The sequence below is a fragment of the Chelonoidis abingdonii genome, chromosome 10 (assembly GCF_003597395.2).
Source record: "Chelonoidis abingdonii isolate Lonesome George chromosome 10, CheloAbing_2.0, whole genome shotgun sequence".
NCBI lineage: Eukaryota > Metazoa > Chordata > Testudines > Testudinidae > Chelonoidis > Chelonoidis abingdonii.
In genome coordinates this window covers 73,267,286-73,282,126 of record NC_133778.1, presented here as the reverse complement: position 1 = coordinate 73,282,126, position 14,841 = coordinate 73,267,286, and the positions used below count along the sequence as shown (strand labels likewise).

Here is a 14,841-nt window from a genome sequence, read left to right as displayed (position 1 = left end):
TGCCATGAGGGCAGGGGACTGGACTCGATGACCTCTCGAGGTCCCTTCCAGTCCTAGAGTCTATGAGTTCTCACCTCATTGCAGTGGGGGACTGATCTCAAGAAAGTCCTGGAAGGAGTCTCATTCGACAGTACTGCTCCATCTGTTGAGCTAGTGTCGGACGCTTCAGACCTCAGTTGGGGGGCGTACCTCAGACATCTCTGGATCCAGGGAATGTGGACCCCAGAGGAGGCAGTGTTGTACATAAATGTCAAGGAACTCAGAGGGGTCCAGCTGGCCTGCAGGGTCTTCCTGCCGCACATGTCGGGCAAAGTGGTGAGAGTCCTGATGGACAATATGGGCTCAATGTTCTACATCAACAGGCAAGTAGGAGCGTGCTTGTTGGCTCTCTGCCAAGAGGCTCTCCATCTCTGGGACTTCTGCATCAGCCACCACATCCATCTGGAATCTGGTCACCTCCCAGGCATCAGGAATGCCCTAGCAGATCACCTCAGCAGGGACTTCTCCTCTCACTACGAGTGGTCACTCCACCCAGAGGTGGCCTGCATGATCTTCCAGAGCTAGGGAACTCCCCAAGTAGATCTGTTTACCGTCAGGCGAAACAGAAAGTGCCATCGGTTTTCTTCCCAGCAAGGCCTGAGCAAGGGCTCCCCCTCGGATGCCTTCCTCCTGTCGTGGCCGAGGGTCTGATGTACACGTACCCTCTGGTCATCCGGGTCCTAGTAAAGATCAAGAGGGACAAGGCACAGTTCATCGTAATTGCCCCACATGGCCTCACCAGCGCTGGTTCCGCACACTCATAAACATGGCGGTGGCCCCTCCCTTGCCCCTTCCCTACCATCTGGACCTGCTGTCACAGGATCACGGTCAGCTCCTGCACCCCAGTCTCGAGTCTCTATACGTCTCGGGTTGGATGCTCCATGGTTGAATCTGGAGGCGCGTACCTGCTTGGAGGAGATCCAGAAGGTCCTCCTGGGCAGTAGGAAGCGATCCACGAGACTAACTTTCCTGGCCAAGTGGACAAGGTTTTCCCACTGGATGTCGGAGCATGGCATTTCTCTCTCGCGTTCTTCAGTGCAGTCTATCTTGGACTACTTACTGCAGCCCAGGAACCAGGGTCTGGTGCATTCTTCCCTCAGAGTGCACCTTGCAGCCATCTCCGTGTTCCCCCAGCCAATCCAAGGTCAGACAGTCTTTTCTCATGACATGACTGTCAGATTCCTGAGGGACCTCAAGAGGCTTTACCCGGAGGTATGGGCTTCTGTCCTCTCCAAGCTCACCGGCCTGCCTTTCGAGCCGCTAGGCTCCTGCTCCCTTTCCTACTTGTCCTGGAAAGTCACTTTTCCTGGTGGCAGTGATGTCGGCGAGATGAGTCTCAGAGATTAAGGCCTTGACCACAGAACCGCCTTACACAGTATTTATAAGGGCAAGGTCCAGCTGTGACCCGCCCGTCCTTCCTGCCGAAGGTGGTGTCTTCCTTCCACATGAGCCAGGACGTATTCCTGCAAGTGATCTGTCCTAAGTCTCACAAGACTGCGTTTACACTGGATGTCTGGAAGGCCTTGGCTTTTTATTTGGAGCATACCAAGCCTTTCTGTAAATCGATGCAGTTCTTCATTGCTACAATGAATAGGATGAAGGGACTTCCAGTTTCTTCGCATAGGATTTCCAACTACATCACCTCTTGCATAAAGACCTGTTATGAACTAGAAAAGGTTCCGCCGCTGCTGATCATCAGGGCTCATTTGACTAGAGCACAGGAGTCTTCGGCAGCCTTCCTGGCGCACATCCCGATCCAGGACATCTGTAGAGCAGCGATATGGTCCTCGCTGCACACGTTCACGTCTCATGCCATCACTCAGCAGGCCAGAGATGATGCTGGGTTCGGCAGAGCTGTATTACAATCTCCACAGCCATGAACTTCCTGCCTCCACAGGAACTGCTTGGAGTCATCTAACATGGAATGGATATGGGCAAGCACTTGAAGAAGAAAAGACAGTTACCTGTTCCATAACTAGTGTTGTTCAAGATGTCTTGCCCATGTCCAGTCCATGACCCACCCTCCTTCAACACTGTCAGAGTTTCCAGCAAGAAGGAACTGAGGGTGGAGGGAGCTGGCGGCTCCCCTTATACAGCACCATGCAGGCACCACTCCAGAGGGCGCTAGAGCTGCTCCCCTATGGATACTGCCGAGGGAAAAACTTCCAGCACCGGTGCATGTGGCGAACATACGCAACTAATGTGGAATGGACATGAGCAGCACATCTCGAAGAGCACCAGTTATGGAACAGGTAACTTGTCTTTTTTTGTTCACAGCAAAATGATATTGAATGCTATTCAGTGTAGGGCTCTTCAGCTCCCGTGGTGAGCCGAATAGCTCTCCAGCAGTTGGGAGTTTGGAACCCCCTGAAAATAGATTGCTTGGTTATACTGCAGCAAAATATTGTGAAATTCTTCAGGTTTTATATTCTAGGAGGACAAAGAAATGTGCAGAGATAGAAAAATGCAAACTTACTCAGAAGGATAAGAGATCCATCCAATGCTTTGAAAATTTCCCACTGAGTTTTTATATCCAGGAAGGACAGAAAACTTCCAACATTATGTACAAACACTGCTCTTACAGTAGAATGTCATCAGTAACCCTCTGTTGTACTAATCATAGATTTCTCTGGGGTATATTTAGATATTGAAGATTTTAATGATAAAATGTTTTTTACATTTTAGGAGTGTATCATTTTTTAAAAAAAGAGTTTGAAGGTGGTTAATGATATGACACGTTTTTCTTTTCCAGTGCTGGGATTGGACGGACAGGGGTTCTTATCACTATGGAAACAGCTATGTGTCTTATTGAGTGCAATCAGCCTGTTTATCCATTAGATATTGTGAGAACAATGAGAGATCAAAGGGCCATGATGATCCAAACACCTGTAAGTATCATACTTACTACTGTACATTGTAGAAAAGTAATCTCATGTTACTCAGTGGTTTCACTGAAGACAGTAAGAGGTGCTGGATATTTTGAAAGAGGGCAGTTTAACTGAGAGTTGCTATGGTATTGGTCCACTGAGAACAATAAGATATCTCAGTGATTTTTCATGAGTTTCTCTGTAGCAGCTTCTGCTGACAGACATACTTTTTTAATAATGAAAATAAATGGCAAAAATCACTATTAATTCTAAATATTTCTTTTCAAAAGCTATCTTTTGCGCCAGATCTGCCTAATGAATGGAGAGAGTAGGAAAGTGAAACTAGAGATGTGGAAAGGGAGAGTGACAGGAAGGAACAAGGTACTGGAGTATGTGTGAAGAGAAATGGAAAGAGTTCCAAGAAGCAGAAGGAATTTGGAGGAGATGAATTAGGGGAAAGCTGGGTGATACAATCCAGCTGTGTAATTCTGCTCTGGCAATACAAAAAGTAACTTTAACTCTGCCCTGTAGTGACACAATAGAGAGGAACACAGAGAAGAAATCTATTGTGTCTTTAAAAATCAGTTCAATCCAATCTGGGATTATAATTTTTTGGGTGCCTTAACTGTGTGTTTGCACATTTTTCTTAGTATCTTTGGAGTTTTCCTAGGTTTATAGTGCTTGGTTTGGGGATAATTGCAACATCCCTGTAATGTACTTTAGCCTAAGTTACTGATTTGTATTCTCTACCTTAATTCTATTTTAAGGTAATTTTTGTTTGAGAATAAATTTAGAATCTGTTTAAGAACTTTCATTTGTCTTGGAGTCAGACATAAGTTCCATCTGACAGCAGTTCATAGTTGAGCTTAAATAGACATAAGGCAAAATTTCAGTGAAATCCTTCTCTTTAACTATTACATCACCAGTGTAACAGACTAAACCAGATTCAGTGTTTTTTCTCAGGGACTGCCTAAACTCTGCATGTTATCATGTCTCTTTAGACCAGTGATCCCCAACGTGGTGCCCGCGGGCACCATGGCGCCCTCCTAGTGCCCAGCAGGGGAGAGAAGCCATGGACCCGCACCTGCCGGGGACAGAGAACTCTGGGGTTCCAGGCTGCGGGCGCCAGTGTTCTCAGTCCCTGGCAGGCGCGGGGCTGCAGCTTCTCTCCAGCTTCTCCGGGGCTGCAGACTGTGGGTGCCAGTGTTCTCCGTCCCTGGCAGGACAGGGCCGCAGCTTAAGCCAGAGAGAAGCCGCGGACCCACGCCTGCCAGGGACAGAGAACTCTGGGGCTGCAGGCTGCGGGTGCTGGTGTTCTCGGTCCCTGGCAGGCGTGGGGCTGCGGCTTCTCTCCAGCTTCTCTGGGGCTGCAGACTGTGGGCGCTGGTGTTCTCGGTCCCTGGCGGGCACGGGGCTGCAGCTTAAGCCGGAGAGAAGCCGCGGCGACCGAGAACTCCAGGGCTGCAGGCTCCAGGAGCTGGTGTTCTCTGTCCCCGGCAGGCGTGGGGTCTGCCTAGTGCCCAGCAGGGGAGAGAAGCCAGGGACCTGCGCCCGCTGGGGACAGAGTACTCCAGGGCTGCAGGCTGCGGGTGCCAGTGTTCTGTGTCGTCCTGGCTTCTCTCCGACTTCTCTCCGCACTGCCCAGAACTGGCACCAGAAAAAACCAAAACCAAACAAAAACACTCTGACTCTGCAGAACGGACGGAATTCTGCCTTGTAGCATGTGCTGCCCCAAGGACACGCTTGCTCCACTGGTGCTTGGAGCCAGCCCTGTAAGTGAGTAGTTGTTGGTGCCCACCACACTCTTCTGAAAACATGAATGTGCTACTGGCCACAAAAAGGTTGGGGACCACTGCTTTAGACTACTACCTCCTGCCTTTCCATTTCTGGATTGATACATGCACTTTCCACAAGGTGGAACTACGCCATGTTCATTCTTCCCGTGTCATAAATGAAAAGAACTGAGGAGTCAATTTTCTAGAGAAATCTTCAAACAGAAAAATATTTATACTAATCTATGTAAATATTTCAATGCCGATGCACATGTAATGATACAATAAATAATTAACATTCTAAATCCATGTGACAGGCATTTGTTTAAGATCTATCATCTGTTCATTAACCAGGGCTATATAAAACTGATTTAGCCATTGGAAAGGTAGAAATACTATTGTTATACAGCAATCATTTATATCTGTGGCACTTTGCAAGATAGTGGCTGTATTTTATGGTTGCTTTTTTTTGTTTAGTTGAGACATGGTTTTAGTAATTCATATCTCAAGAACTGCTGGAGTGGAAAATAGAATGCTTTAGAAATTAAGAAGCCGGGATTCAAGCTTTTGATGACATAAAGCACTGGTTTCTCATTCTAGAAGTTTGTGAGATATGAGCAACTCATATGTCAAAATTAATGGAAAGGGGAAAAGGCAAGGTAGTTCTGGTACGCTATTTCTTAACCTGTTAGAGGTAGAAAAACCTAAGACTGTTAATCCATGGGGTTGGAGTTAGTCCCTACTCCTCAATAAAGGTACAATTACCAAACTGCTGCTTTTGATGAGGCACAATTCTGCCCTTTCAAGATAGGATGGGTGACCTGAGAGTCCTTTTCTATCTCTATCTTAATCATATAAGTTATATTTCTTTTTCAATTAACTTAATCAACTTTCTTTTCAGAGTCAATACAGATTTGTTTGTGAAGCTATTTTGAAGGTGTATGAAGAAGGATTTGTTAAACCTTTAAAGACATCACTGCATAAATAAGAACAAAAGGGCTAGGATCCATATTGAAGTATCCTGTCCTCTGTAATAAACTGGCAGCATTCATTGTGCCATAACTCTGATTGCAGGAAATGGTGTCGGAGAACAATGAAGAATTGACAAAGGACTTTGAAAACTTCAGCACTGTTGCACTTTATGTTGAAACAAAAATCAGTCTCTAAAACTCTATTACTTACATGTGTTTGAAGACTTTATTATTTTCATGCTTTGCTCCGAACAAACCATAAATTGAATGAACTGAGTGTGTTCAAGGTAACTTATGATATCTCATTGTAGTGCCATATACTCCCCTTCCGGTCGAATTGCTACAAACAAGGCTTGGAATTATTTGACTCTGGTATACAACTGTGTCTTTTAAAAACAAAACAAAAATCTACACTAAGCCATGGTCTCTTCCTGTGCTAGATTTATTTACAGTGTACAGATCCTCACTTTTGTTTTTAAAAACATCAGCAATATTGCCAATATTAGATAGACACTGCCTACTGATGCAGCACACTTTGCTCTTCACCCCTATTAGAGACCAGCTGGTGGTTAGAGAAAAGCTGGAATCTGTGTTAACCCAGCAGTAGCTGCATAATGTCCACTTACCAGCACCTTGTAAAATATAAACAACATTTCTTTGAACTAATGGCACAATTGATTTCTGTGTCATAACACTGGTGAATTCCAAATCATGTGACTTAACATTATGTAATGGAAACTATTGCATGCATTGCGTCTTAACCCCTTAAGTGCCTTGAGACTTACCAAGTATGTCTAATGAAAAGGCACTCATATGACCCTATGAGGAAGGTATTATTCTGTCATTTATTTTAATGGGTTTATATTTTAATACATGGCCCTTGGTGCTTTGAATATGGTACTGCAAAGGGTCACAGAATACCATTCCCTTTTTCCTTATAAAAATACCTGCATGCTACTGTGGGTAGCAAATCACACCTACTTAATGTGTGAGCATTGTTTGCTGCTGTGAAATCATATGGAAAATCTGACACATTCCTTCCAATTGGTAACTTATTAGTAGCTGATAATGAAAAGCCAGTAGGTTGTTAGAACTCATTTTACCCTACCATTGCAAAAATCTCTCTCATTTAATTAGATTATAACTTTTTAATACCACTGATATTGAAGGTTAAACTTACCATCAAGTGTGATTAATTCCTTTCCATTATCTGCTAATCAGTTATTTTTCTAAGTCTTCATCCATTGATTTCAAGCCATGTTCGTACTGAACTTTTTAATTATTATTATCATTATTATTATTAAAGTAAGGAATAAAACACTGTCAAATTGTCCCAAAACTTTATTTTACTCTCTTGATGACCCCTGTCATTTTTTTCTGTTATCCTTGTATAAAATTAAATTGTTCCATTTTGTGTGTGTTGTTTCTTATTTAAGTTATTAGCATATTTGTAATGAGTAGTTTGTCTGCCTGTTTGATACAGTATCTGAGCTCATTGTAAGCATATGTATATTTTGTCCCTTTTCAATATTTTTTCCAGTTTGGGAGAAACCAACTGATAAGCAAGGTATCGAGCTTGAAATACAGTAAGTAGGGGTTCAGTCACTTTTTTGGCTACCCTTCAGAAACCTAACTTTACGTGCCAATATTTAAAAGGTTTGTTGTTTTATTGATTTCCTGAAAATTATTATCCGTTCAGTTTTATTAATAAGCTATATAAAGTGTAGAATTAAAAGAGAGAAAGTTCTAGACTGAGAAAGTTTAAATACTGTAAAATTCTTCTATATAATATACTCTCTTCTGTGGGCATTTAGAAGAGATGACAGTTATAAAATACTTAAGAAAAAGTGAAAGTGAATTCAGATCAGTTGAAGTCCTGGTTGAATTTGTAAACATCAAAAACCGTGATGCCAAATAGAAGAGATATAGAGTTTTAAATATTTTTTAGAAATAAGAAGAACATAATTAATATTAGATGGGCTGTAGTCCTTATTTACAAAGAAATTCTGCTATGTTTATTTCTAGAGTTGACTTTCGAGTCAATATTATCCCCCATGAACTGGTTAATCTTATTTAAAAGTTCAGTGTAAGCTGATTGCTACTGCCAGGTAACTGACAACATGGCTTGCTTCTTAGAGAAATTGATAGGGAAAGGTAGTAATTTTACTCAAATTTAAATTGAGGCTTTATTAATCAGAATGGGCTGCCAAGAACCATCTCACTTCAGCTTATATTCTCCAGTCTGTAGGATTGACATCTTTATCTGCCATAGTTGGTGTAATCCTGCTAGGTGCTCAGTACCTCAGGAGGGACTCAGCACCTTGTAGGATTGGAGCCTTTTGGTGCAGTTTCAGAGACTTTAGTTTTACATCACTCACGTAACAAAAAGAGATTAGGGGTATGTTTTTTATTTTGACACCTGGGATGATGATATAAAGACGTTTTACATGGAAGTGTTGAAAAAATCCATCGCTCCTTGGTAGTCCATTTCTAGTCAATAGAACGTGAAAGATCACAGGATATTATCTCACACCTACTGAGCATAAATGGTAAAAACACCTTTAGATATTAAGCTAAAAGTAACTGTTCCTATTTTGACGGCCATCTAAAAGAAATACTTTTTCTCTGGATTAGAGAGAGATAAAAATAATAAACTGGCTTTAATCTTAATTTTGTTTTAAACTGTCTGCAACAAAATTGTTATACTGTACTGTAGTACTTTGGAAAGTTTTCAAGCTTTGACTTCCACGTGACAGCACTTTGAGCCATAATATTGGCTAGCTCGAAGGCAAATTTCTAGGGCTGTCAAGCGATTAAAAAAATTAATTGCACAATTAAATGCACTCTTAAACACTAACAGAATACATTTATTTAAATATTATTGGATGTTTTCTACATTTTCAAATATATTTATTTCAATTACAACACAGACTACAAAGTGTACAGTGCTCATTTTATATTTATTTTTTATTTCAACCTAATATAAGTACCGTACTGCAATCTCTTTATAATGAGAGTTGAACTTACAAATGTAGAATTATGTATAAAACATAACTGCGTTCAAAAACAAAACAATGTAAAACTCTAGAACCTACAAGTTCACTCGGTCCTACTTCAGCCAGTCGCTCAGCCAAACAAGTTTGGTTACAATTTGCAGGAGGTAATGGTGCCCATGTCTTGTTTACAGTGTCACCTGAAAGTGAGAACAGGTTTCCATATGGCACTGTTGTACCCAGCATCGCAAGATATTTACGTGCCAGATGCGCTAAAGATTCATATGTCCCTTCATGCTTCAGCTAGAAGATGTGTTCATGTTGGCGGGTTCTGCTCAATAACGATCCAAAGCAGAGCAGACCGATGCATGTTCATTTTCATCATCTGATTCAGATGCCACCAGCAGAAGGTTGATTTTCTTTTTTGATGGTTCAGGTTTGGATAGTTTCTGCATCTGAGTGTTACCCTTTTAAGATAGCTGAAAGAATTCTCCACACCTCATCCCTCTCAGATTTTGGAAGGCACTTCAGCTTCTTAAATCTTGGGTTGAGTTCTGTATCTATCCTTAGAAATCTCACATTGGTACCTTCTTTGTGTGTTCTTAAAACTAACGTGCTGGGTCATTATCCAAGACTGCTATGACATGAAATACATGGCAGAATGTGGGTAAAAGAGAACAGGAGACATACAATTCTCCCCCAAGCAGTTCAGTCACACACTTCTTTTTAACAAGTATCATCAGCATGGAAGCATGTTCTCTAGAATGGTGGCCGAAGTATGAAGAGGCTTATGAATGTTTAGCATATCTGGCATGTAAATACCTTGCAACTCCGGCTATAAAAGTGCCATGCCAACATCTGTGCTCAAATTCAGGTGACGCAAATAAGAAGCAGTCAGCAGTATCTCTTGTAAACAAACTTGTTTGTCTTAGCAATTGGCTGAACGAGAGGTAGGACTGAGTGGACTTCTAGGCTATAGAATTTTACATTGTTTTGTTTTTAAGTGTAGTTATGTAACAAAAATTACATTTGTAAGTTACACTTTCACAGTAAAGAGATTGCACTGCAGTACTTGTATGAGGGGAATTAAAAATAGTATTTCTTTTATTATTTTTACAGTGCAAATATTTGTAATAAAAATAATATAAACTGAGCACTATACACTTTGTATTCTGTGTTGTAATAGAAATCAATATATTTGAAAATGTAGAAAAAATCCAAAAATATTTGCCAATTGAAATGTATTATTCTATTGTTTAACAGTGCAATTAATCACATTTAATTTTTTTAATCAGTTAATTTTTTTAGTTAATCGCGAGTTAACTGCATTTAATCGACAGCCCCAACTAATTTAACTAAGCACTTAATGTCTAAAAAATTAAATTTTAAAATATACATCTATTGTATTAAGATATTTTATGTTCATAGCCAAGTTGTAAGTGAAAATAATGGCATTGCCCCTTTTCATACTCTTACTGAGGGAAAGGAGGAATGGAGAATTTATAGCAACATTGTATACTACTGATATTTTACATATTTAAATATTCTTATGTAAGGTTGCCAAAGCAGATTGAGTTTGCAAGACCCATTTATACCACAACTGAGTGGAGTATATTATTTACTGTCCTTTTGTATTGATTTCAAATAGAGACAAGAACATAAGAGTTCTTAGAAATCTTCATCTCCATTGACTTGAACTGATCTAGTGTAATCAGCTGCAGTGAAAAAAAAATCTAAAGTATCAGTATATTAGCTGAAATTAGGGATACGAGTTTATAGACAAGTGTTAGGTTGTTTTAAGCTTCCCTAAAGGCACATAAATGGTGATAATTAAGACTTTGTTGAGTAGCATTGAAAAGCACCAAAGCCTTATTTACACCATAAAGCATTAGTTAAAAAAAATAATGTTTCTATCTATTGTGGTATAAATGGCCTTAAAAATATTTTTCTATGGCTGAAAAAAGTCAAAACTGCTAAATATTTTACTTTGGGTTATGAAGATCTGTATTAGCCTCAAAAGAAAAAAAAAACTGTTTCATGCTGTACAAAACATGAATGTATCTTTCAGACATAGTGACCTATGCGTGTTTAGTGTTATGACTGTGGGATTTTATGGATAATTATTTTCATACCATTTGTTTAAAATAAAAATTGGGGTGGATGGGGAAGAAAAGGAAAAAAATGTAAAAAAAAAAAAATTGTAACACTTCCATGATACTAATGCGTTTTTTTTAAATTAAGTGGCTTTTGTTGTAAATAACAGCAATATTATGACAGTTTGTGCCAATGTATAATGTTACAGATTTTTTGTTTGTTTCTTTTTGGCTTCATGATTGAAAACTGCAACTGCCATTTATTATTTTAAGTATCTTTGCTGAAGGGTTTTCTTTTAAATGCAGAAATTTGGGGCTCTTGAATTTTTTGAGTATTTGGGGGGAAGGAGCATGGTTTTTTGTTTTTTTGCTAAATATGAAGTAATATACAGGTAACTTTTTATGAAGCATATACAGATGTCAGCCAATCACTCTGAGAAGTAACTTTATGTGAGCCAGCTAAATGTGTTTTATCAGCACTCAGTTATACTGCATTTGGAGGTATTTGGTGTTCAAATAATACAATATTCTTAAGCAATAAAACTTAACTACTTTTATGCTCTTTATTCCAAAATATTCTACCCCAGTCACTAGTAACAAAAGTCTTGATTATTCAGCCAACTACAGTTAGCACTAGGTCATGTTTCTTCCCAGTTTCCACAAATTACAGTTTGAAATTACTGTAATTTACATGTCTCCTTCTGCAACAGCATTTTTTTAGGATAACCTCTTAGTCATTCTGCCATCCTCTATCATCAAAACATTCAAAAAGCAATTGAAGAGACCAAGAGAAGGTCTGCTGTGGAACCATGCACCTGGCACCTTCCCATGGAAAGTCAGCAGATAACTTTGCAGAACCCAAAGGAAAGCTGAACTGCTGCAGTTCCAACATGCAGGGAAACAGAAAATAGTCATGCATGAAGATGCCACAGCCCCCTGCATGCGGTGAAGCAGAATTGCATGCTATTCCAGCTATTACCGTATGTATGAGGCATGGGAGGTGGTCTGTGGTGAAGGGAAATTGCAAGGGCGTGGGCTGTAAGTCAGCAAACTGTATAGCTCCAACATCCACAAACCTCCAGGCAGAGAGTAGGAAATCCAGCCCATGAGTTGTAGGAGAGCCGGCAGACCTGCTCTGCAGGTGCCCCATGTCTTGGTCTGGGGAGGATTCTGGTCTCACATTCAAATTTGGTTTACTCAAAACTTAGTCGCCGGTGACAAACATAATTTCACATGCATCACAAATTCCAGGTCTCTGATTTGCTATGCATTATACTGCATCAGAACAGCAATGTCGGCTTATCTGTGGCTTGCTAATTCCTGTACCCAACTTTCCTTTTAAACACTTAAAACCATTCTTTTAAAATAACCTTTTTAAACAATAGAGGAGTGCTTTTATTTTTTTTCCATTGCACATGCTGTAAATCAGGGTAGGCAACCTATGGCACGCGTGCCAAAGGCGGCACGTGAGCTGATTTTCCATGACACACTGCAGGGTCCTGGCCATCAGTCCAGGGGGGCTCTTCATTTTAATTTAATTTTAAATGAAGCTTCTTAAACATTTGAAAAACCTTATTTACTTTACATATAACAATAGTTTAGTTATATATTATAGACTTATAGAAAGAGACCTTCTAAAACCGCTAAAATGTATTACTGGCACGCAAAACTTTAAATCAGAGTGAATAAATGAAAACTCGACACCCCACTTTTGAAAGGTTGCCGACCCCTGCTGTAGGTCATTGCTGGGGTCCAATGCCAAAATTCAATAAACATATCCACTGTGTAAAGGAACATCTCATTTCATTTGTTGAAATTGCAAAGAAAAGTATATTAATGGTGATAGGGAAGGTGCTAGGAGAGGAAAGTGATTTATTTGCTTTAATAAACTTATTTTGTCCTATCTATTGTCGCACTAAGGTTACAAACCAAAGCTGAAATTGTTGGGTTATCAGTCTGCAGAGGAGAGGTGACTAGTTAGATAAAACATGTCAGATTCACCCCTATGCAGAGTTGCCACAGATGCATACACCACTTCAGAGGACTTTTCCAACATAGGATTTAATGGGTGCATAGGCCTTAAGCTGACCCTTTTCAGGTTGGTGAATTTCACTCGTGATCTGAGCTGAGAGAAATTAGAGAGTAATGAATCATTGCGTTCTTTTAAAACATTATTTGTGGATATGTTGATGCTTCATCACCTTCAAATCAAATGTTCTGGTTATTTGCTTTTTTGGGCTAGATGTTGAAAGAACACAAAATAACCAAAATACATCTTCTGTGTATTCCTCAGCGTTAGTTCTTGCTTCACAGACCTTGGCTGACAACTTTTGTTTGTTGCATTATTTCATATTTAGCAAGTTTTAGTATTTTAAGGTCCTTTTTTCCTAAGTTTCTTAAATTTCAAATAGCACTTTATCACATGCTTTTACTGCTGACTTCACTATTGGACAAAATAAATTGTAATGGACTTGGAGAGAGATGCTTAACTGATTTCTGTACAGAGTTGATTTGGATGGCACCCTGGTACAAATGCTTTACAGTTTTCTAACCAGTTTTGGCTTACTTATGTGTCCCTGACACTATCAAATAACAAGTCTTGACAATTTTTAGTATCCGTTCTACTGTGTTATAATAATTTAAAGTCTGGTACTAAAAACAAGGTGCAAACATAAACTGCAGGGTACTCTTGAATTCATCTCTGTGTTCTCTCAGCTAGCTATGTTTACTGTAAGTATTTCTGCTTAGCATTATTTTAACATTAGGTAAATAACCTGAAAATCAGGTAATTCATTTTTGTACTTGTGTTGTAACTTATTTTGAGTTTCGATAACTAAAGATAAGTAGATAATGCACAACAGTAAGTTTTTAAAAAGTTGTAACCCCGTTACTCCTAGGCAAATTCTTGAAACATGAGTGAAGAGATTAACACAGTTTACATTAAGCTGTTTTGTTCTCTGTTTATTAATTAGAATATATCCAAAACTCGTCCAGTGCAATGATCTCAGTATATTAGGGCTCCACAGTAACAATCCATAACATCATCTTAACGAATAAGAGAAACTAGACTTTAATTTCCTATTATGTAGATGTAACTTTATTTCAGGTAGTTCACTTATCAGTGATCTAGTTTTAACTAGTGAGTTTGGCAAAACTATTCTTGTGTGTTTTTCTGTAACAGGTGCTATAGTATATGTGAAAATACATAGTGGGGAAATCTTGTCTGGATCATATTCACAATCATTGGTGGCAGTATTTGTTTGCAAGTCACTTATGGGTAATACGTTTGCATTTTCTGCTGCAGCTTTGCATATGTCCGATTTCAATTGGGTTCCATAGTGCTCAGCGATTGACTATGAATGTGTAAGTAGATCATCCCCCAAGGCTGAATAGCTGCATTGCTGTTTAGCCCAATTCTCTAAAATCTTTCTGTTAATGTTAAAATATGCTCTTCCCATAAGTAGATTTTTGCCTATGAATTTGTACAGTTGCTCATCAGATAAACCTATTCAGAAAACACATCGTCTAGGTTGCTCAGTTGAATAATAAACTTGAATTTGGTCAACACTGGACAATGTGAAAAGAAATTCAGCTCTTGTCACTGCAGCTACTGTATACTTTAAAGAGCATTATGTGTCCTCATTCTGGTAAAATAAAAGTTCTTGCCGTTAATATGATACACTAACATTCTACAGAATACCAGCAGCTCCCAAGAGAAATATGCTAGTTAACATTTAAGAAGTCTTGTTTTAGTCTTAAGAACAATTTCATTCTATTATGTGAAATAAATGCTGTTATACATATTTTGTGGATATATTTAATTTCAATTGGCAAATCGTTGTTTAGGTACAAACTTAAAAAATATATAGTTTAATTGTTTAATTGCAAAATAAAGATTTGCTTTAGTAATTTAAAGTTTAATTTTTGGGAGATTTTTTTTTCTGCTGTACACATGGGTTTGTCATGCCATTCCTGCATAAACTCTGTGGTTTTTAACATTATACAGTATTACTATGACTACAGTTCTGCTTTACTGTAGGTGAGGGTTTTTGTGTGTGTGAACTGAATGCTAGTAAAAGATGCTAAATTAACGAGTGAAGTTTTCT

General features: G+C 39.3%; 1 protein-coding gene across 1 annotated transcript in view; it reads left to right on the top strand.

The window, feature by feature from the left end:
* PTPN4 (protein tyrosine phosphatase non-receptor type 4) overlaps positions 1 to 14,650 on the top strand; it is a 204,525-nt gene extending 189,875 nt beyond the window's left edge. The window contains 2 exon segments of the mRNA XM_032795835.2: positions 2,792 to 2,927; positions 5,580 to 14,650. Coding sequence (XP_032651726.1) covers positions 2,792 to 2,927; positions 5,580 to 5,666 — 223 coding nt within the window. The 3' untranslated portion in view covers positions 5,667 to 14,650.
* The last annotated feature ends 191 nt before the right edge of the window (positions 14,651 to 14,841 follow it).